Source organism: Podarcis gaigeae (assembly GCF_964106915.1).
Source record: "Podarcis gaigeae genome assembly, chromosome: 1".
NCBI classification, from domain to species: domain Eukaryota; kingdom Metazoa; phylum Chordata; class Lepidosauria; order Squamata; family Lacertidae; genus Podarcis; species Podarcis gaigeae.
In genome coordinates this window covers 116,799,368-116,805,434 of record NC_139678.1, presented here as the reverse complement: position 1 = coordinate 116,805,434, position 6,067 = coordinate 116,799,368, and the positions used below count along the sequence as shown (strand labels likewise).

Genomic DNA, 6,067 nt, shown 5'->3' with positions numbered 1-6,067 from the left:
GCCCGTGGACGGTCCAGGAATCAGCGTGTTTTTACATGAGTAGAATTGTGTCCTTTCAATCAAAATGCACCTCTAGGTTATTTGTGGGACATAGAAATTTGTTCATTCCCCCCCCCCCCCAAGAAAAATATAGTCCGTGCCCCCCCAAGGTCTGACGGACAGTGGACTGGCCCCCTGCTGAAAAAGTTTGCTGACCCCTGCCTAGAATGAATGCCAGCCTTGTAATGTGTCTTGTGGAAAATTCCTCCTATGAGCTGAACAAATAAAATAGCCCCATGGTGTAGGAATAAAAGCTAAAATCTCTGGATAAACCCTGTGTAGAAGCAGAACACAAGGGGGAGGAGTCACCAACCTGCTGGGGTAGTTTTTTCATCTCCCCTTTCATTTTCCTGTTGGACCCTAGCTCTGGTCCCAGAAGAGGAGGGATTTGTATTTCATGGACCCAAAGCTGCCCCCCCCCCCCCCGCAGGGCAGGGCAACCACAGAAGTTTCCATTATATTTACATACCTCTTGCATGTGAAAAATGGTTTCTAAGCGGTTTACAAGTAAAGAATTCTACCCACACCACTAAAATAATAACGCATTAAAACAATTCAGTTGAAACATTTTTACTACAATTCTCCATGAGTGGATCCATCTGCAAAAATCTGTGGCCCTAGAATACTCTTGAGGACCATAGGATTGCACCCTAAAAAAGCCTGGGAACAAGTTACTACCATACCTAAAAAAGCTTATGAGCCTGCTGGCAGAAGTGGGGCTGAAAGCTGTGTCCTGTGTTTTGATGCTGGGTGCACTGCATGGGGGACCATTTGATGCAGAGGAGTCACCTATGGCCAACTGGCTAGTGCTTCAACACAAAGTTGCATTAAGAAATGTGAGAAAGGTGGCCGTGAAAGGAAAGAGTGAAGGAGAAGCTGAGAACTCATAACTCTTACTTGAAGGCAATAGGGAAGTGGATCTATTATTACAAGTAATGCCTTAACAAGCTTTTCAGATAAACATCCCGTAGCTTCTAATGCCGCCATTTTTAAGGAGTTGCAAATCCTTGAAGTCACTTACCTTCCAAGTACAAGCCGTGTATGTATGCCCCTTCTCTAGCAGGCTGCGTAAACTCCTCTTTGTATTTTTTGGTGACGTCCACCGTTATGTGCATCTTATCCAAAGGCCATTCGTTTTTATGGGCGAGGCTCTGCATGACAGCTGAAATAAAAGCGCGGAGACACCAGATGAGCTGAGCAAATAAAATGAGGAAGAACATGTGCTCTGCATGCAAGATGTTGCCTGGGTTCATTCCTAGCATGTCAAGTTAAAAGTAAATCGTGTGGAGCAGGGGGAAGGACTGGAAAAGGTATTGAAATCATTCCTTTTCGTCCGGTGTGGACAGGTTTAGACCAGCTTTCTTACAAAGTTTGGTGAAAAGAAAGGCACAGACCCAGAAAGTGCTTCAGAAGCACCACAAAATGGTTTCCTTGCTGCCATTTTCTTTTTAGCCTAATATCAAACATACCAAAACTATGCAGAGAAATGGTATCGGGCAATGGTGGGGCAGTGGCAGATTGGATGTTGCTCTTGGCATGGTGACAGCCAGTTGACAAAGATGGCAGAATTTGTGCCACACGGCATGTTTGAATTTTCGTCCATCCCCCACAAGAAACTGCCACACTGAAAGCTCTGCTCTCATATGGCTTTCCATAGGCTGGTTTAGGACAAAAGTCCAGGGGCCAGCCACATGTCAATGGGACCAGAGTCAACCAGCACACTTGGGATTCCTTGCAACAGGTAGCCAGAGGCAAACAATGGCTGCTAAACAGAGACATCTCTAATGTAAGGGAGCATTTGACAATCTTAGATGCAGTGATGGGACAAGTTGGGCAAGGATTACTGTATTTTTCCATGTGTAAGACGACCCCTATTTTTTTCTGAAATCTGTATTAAGAAATCTGTATTTTAAACATCAAACAGAACTACTTTGATATTATCTTAAATGTTCAACATGCTGGTATATTTATTACCATATATTTAAACATCAGTGGCAGTCAAGGAAGTTGGCCAAAGTTGTTGAGGTATTTTGGGTGACTGCACACAAAGTTGTTGAGTTTTTCCCCCGCTGATCACAAGCTCCCTCCCCCACCACATCAGTCACCACCAATCCTGCACTGCCCATGCCAGAACCTGAACCCAAGCCCAGGCCCCCACACCAGAGCCCGAGCCCAAACCCCTGTGCATTCACCATCCGTGTATAAGACAACCTCCAGTTTTTGACTAATTTTTTAAAGCAAAAAACCAATGTCTTACACACAGACAAATACGGTATTATCATGCCATGTTTCTGAACTTGATGCTTGGGTCTCAGTGCTAAAAAAAACAGCTGACGTTTCCATTGCTAGGTAGGTCTTTTACCATGAAATCTGGGCTTACATTGCAATAATTTATGGATCAAACACTAAATGCAGATTTGTGGGTGCCAGGGATTGCACCAGCCCACAGTGTGCTGAGAGCTGCTTGCACAGGAAATTAAGCTCCAGCCGTCACAACTATCAGAATTAATGCCTATGCTGATTTCAAAATAAAACATTGCTTTGTCCCACAGAGTCTTGAATTAAGCAGCTATATCTTGATGCTGGAATACAGCAAAATGGATTATTTGTACCTAAATGACAAAAAAAGAAAAAGATTTTAAACTTGCTTTGGGTAGCTGTCTCTTGAAAGCGGCACCCCCTCCCTTTAAAATAGGAAAGCCCCCGAAACAGCTTATGCTATGTGACATGGAAGTGTGCTATTCAGAGGATGGCAAAAGGTTAAAATAATAAATTTTATGGCCCAGCCTAAGACCTTGTGCAAAGTAGCTTTACAGATGCCAACCTATAAATACACAGACACGTGTATCAACACACCATTTTTCTCACCCCATATTTTACACACACACACCTCTATTATATTTACTAATAGTATTTTAGCTTCTTTGCCATTGCTATTTCCTTTATTTCTCTTTCAATGGCATGTCCTTTTGACAACTTCGCGTTCAGCCGTTATTGAGTGCTCCCTGATACAAATACAGTAAACCCTTCGTGAAATAATAATAAAAAAAATCAATATAGTCACCGACATACTGTGTATTGAGGAAAATAATTGTTTATGGCACACAGCTTAAGCTGTGCTGGTAATCACGTTGAAAATACAATATTTATTCATTAGATCAAATTTAATGAAGCCTCCTGGCAGTAATTATAAAAATTACTGTAGCAGTAAATTACTAATGAGTTGTGTGATGTGGTTTCCTACCTGTGAGGAAGGACTGGGGGTTGAAAAAGCCTGATATCCAGACGACGCTGGGGAGGGTGAGATCCTGCGCCCAGGAATCGAGCTCTCGGCAGCGCAGAAGGAGATCGTTGTACCTTAACAGCATCAAAAAAGAAACAAAGATGGAGGCATAGGAATTGGTGGCTTGCAATGGCAATGATAGAATAAGCAGTGTACTGCCATAAACACGCTGGAGCCTATGGTAAATACATTTGTACCACACACTTGATACTCATAGCAGGGCTTCTTAGATGGAAGATCTGATGGTTCCTACTCCCAGTAGTGATGTATGGAAGTGAGAGCTGGACCATAAAGAAGGCTGATCGCCGAAGAATTGATGCTTTTGAATTACGGTGCTGGAGGAGACTCTTGAGAGTCCCATGGACTGCAAGAAGATCAAACCGATCCATTCTGAAGGAAATCAGCCCTGAGCACTCACTGGAAGGACAGATCCTGAAGCTGAGGCTCCAGTATTTTAGCCACCTTATGAGAAGAGAAGACTCCCTGGAAAAGACCCTGATGTTGGGAAAGATGGAGGGCACAAGGAGAAGGGGATGACAGAGGACGAGATGGTTGGACAGTGTTCTCGAAGCTACGAACATGAGTTTGACCAAACTGTGGGAGGCAGTGAAAGACGGGAGTGCCTGGCGTGCTCTGGTCCATGGGGTCACGAAGAGTCGGACATGACTAACCGACTAAACAACAACAACTCCCAGTTCTAAAGTCAGTAAAGGGGGAGTGATTTGTAGCTCCATCTACCTGTGGAATGGTTTCCACAGGGAAGATAGGGAGGGTCAACTCCACACCAATGTTCCCTCCATGCCGTTGTAGCATATATTGTTTCATAAGCTAGAGGCAGATTCAGAGAAATGGCCTGCCTTGTGACAACTGATGAACTGATGCTGCAGATGGTGAAGATCAAAGCACCAGCCATTTGCACCCCAGCTTAACATACTCCCCACCCCACAAAATCTGGTCATAATGCTTGACAATTATGGCACGCGATGGAGATGCTGTGCTGCGACAGGAACAGGCGTACCTTGGACTCCGCTTTTATTTGAAAAGCGCAGCATTTAGGCAATTGGGAAACTAAGTCTACTCCAACCCCCTACAATGCATGATCAAAAAAACTACTACTCAATCAAAAAAAGTCAAAGGTGCTCAGAAAATGCTCAACTGCATTTTTTTAAAAAAAATATTAGATTTTCCACAATTGCAGCAAAAACCACAGAGCAGAATGACACACAGAAAACAGAGAAAAAGAGAAAAATATATCAATGAACGAAAGAAGAAAAAAGGAACAATAAACAGATAAACAATAACAACAAACTTAATTCTTTACAAATCCAACATTTTAAACATCTTGGTTGACTTCCTCTAGTCCCTTCTGAGTTTCCTTGTAGTTAAAAGTAACAGCTTTTAAATATAAATTACTTACAGATACCACATTTTTGCATAGCTCAAAACAACATCTCTGTAGCATTCTTGCAGCTGTTGAGCTCTATAACACATGCATACCCAAATATATTTTTTGGTGGCTAGAAACATATTTTAGCCATAATTTAAGTTGCAGGATTCCTAATTTATCCATACTTGAGCGCAAAGACTTTGATGCTGAGATTACTTGGGCATATTTTAAAAATTGACGGGCACATGTTTTCATCCTTAGAGGTATAATTTCCTAAAGGTGGTATTATAGCAAATAACCCAAATGTGCCCTTCATTTTATTCAAATTCAAAATATCATTTGTCCAGAGGTTCCTGTTTTCTGCAAAACGTGCCTAATAAGATTTGCCAATATATGTTTCTTTGGGGCGATGAGTAAAAAAATAATAAAAATCACCACACATCTGCTGTATGTGTGAATTATAGAGCAGAACCACATCAAATGCCAGAGAGTTTCCTCACTTATCCTGCCTCTGAGACACATACAAAGGTTTGCTGTATTCATTTGGCATAGGTGGACCTGGTGTCTAATATATTCCTTGAACATATTTATAAAGGATTAACCTGTGCATGGTATTTCTGAAAACTGATTTACCTAAAACACACATTTTATGCCACTTTTCTCCACTTCAACTATCCTTCCTATTTAACTTCAATATTTGTCATTTTTTTTACTGAGAGATAATGTGCCTTGCACATTATCAGTATTCCGTCTATGACCTGTGCTTTTCCCCCCACAAGCCAATACTTTTCTGCAGATTACTTGCTCTGTCTGAGAATACCTGCCTACACTGAAGGCATTCGCAAATGGTTTGCGCGCCATTGCTAAGCAAATGCCCAGATAACCTATTTTACTCAGGCAGAAGTGTCATTTTCAAAGTATAACGGAATGGTGTTTTGTGGGATCTTTCATGGTGCACCGGAATCCTTGCGAGAAGGTTAAGACAACATGTCATCAAGCAAATGTTACCCTACATTGTCCAGTGCATTGTCTCCATCACTTTCAAAACTGCAAGGAGTCCAAGCTGAATTTGGTGATATGTGATTGAACCCCACTTGAAAATAAGCCCTCTACTCCTCCTTCTCACCCAGTTTTCTATTTTTTCTCTCCAACCATTGGTCAATATTGCATGGCCACTGAATATTCCAAGCTCACATATTATTATTGTTATTGTTTTATCTATATTTATTTATATCTCGCCCTCTTTCCAGACCAGGACTCAAGGCCACTTACAGACAAAACAGAAAAAGCTACAGACTTAGAAAACATAGCCATTAAAAATTAAACACTAATAGAATTAAGATAATATAAAATATCTA

The 6,067-nt window shown here is 41.7% G+C and overlaps 1 protein-coding gene across 1 annotated transcript in view; it reads right to left on the bottom strand.

Annotated features, from left to right (window-relative positions):
- LOC310833208 (dynein axonemal heavy chain 11-like) overlaps window positions 1-6,067 on the bottom strand; it is a 217,438-nt gene that overhangs the window by 2,901 nt on the left and 208,470 nt on the right. Inside the window, exons 71-72 of the mRNA XM_083715704.1 lie at window positions 3,284-3,396; window positions 1,061-1,201 (exon numbers count right to left, since the gene is read on the bottom strand). Coding sequence (XP_083571830.1) covers window positions 1,061-1,201; window positions 3,284-3,396 — 254 coding nt within the window. The remainder of the gene's footprint in view (window positions 1-1,060; window positions 1,202-3,283; window positions 3,397-6,067) is intronic.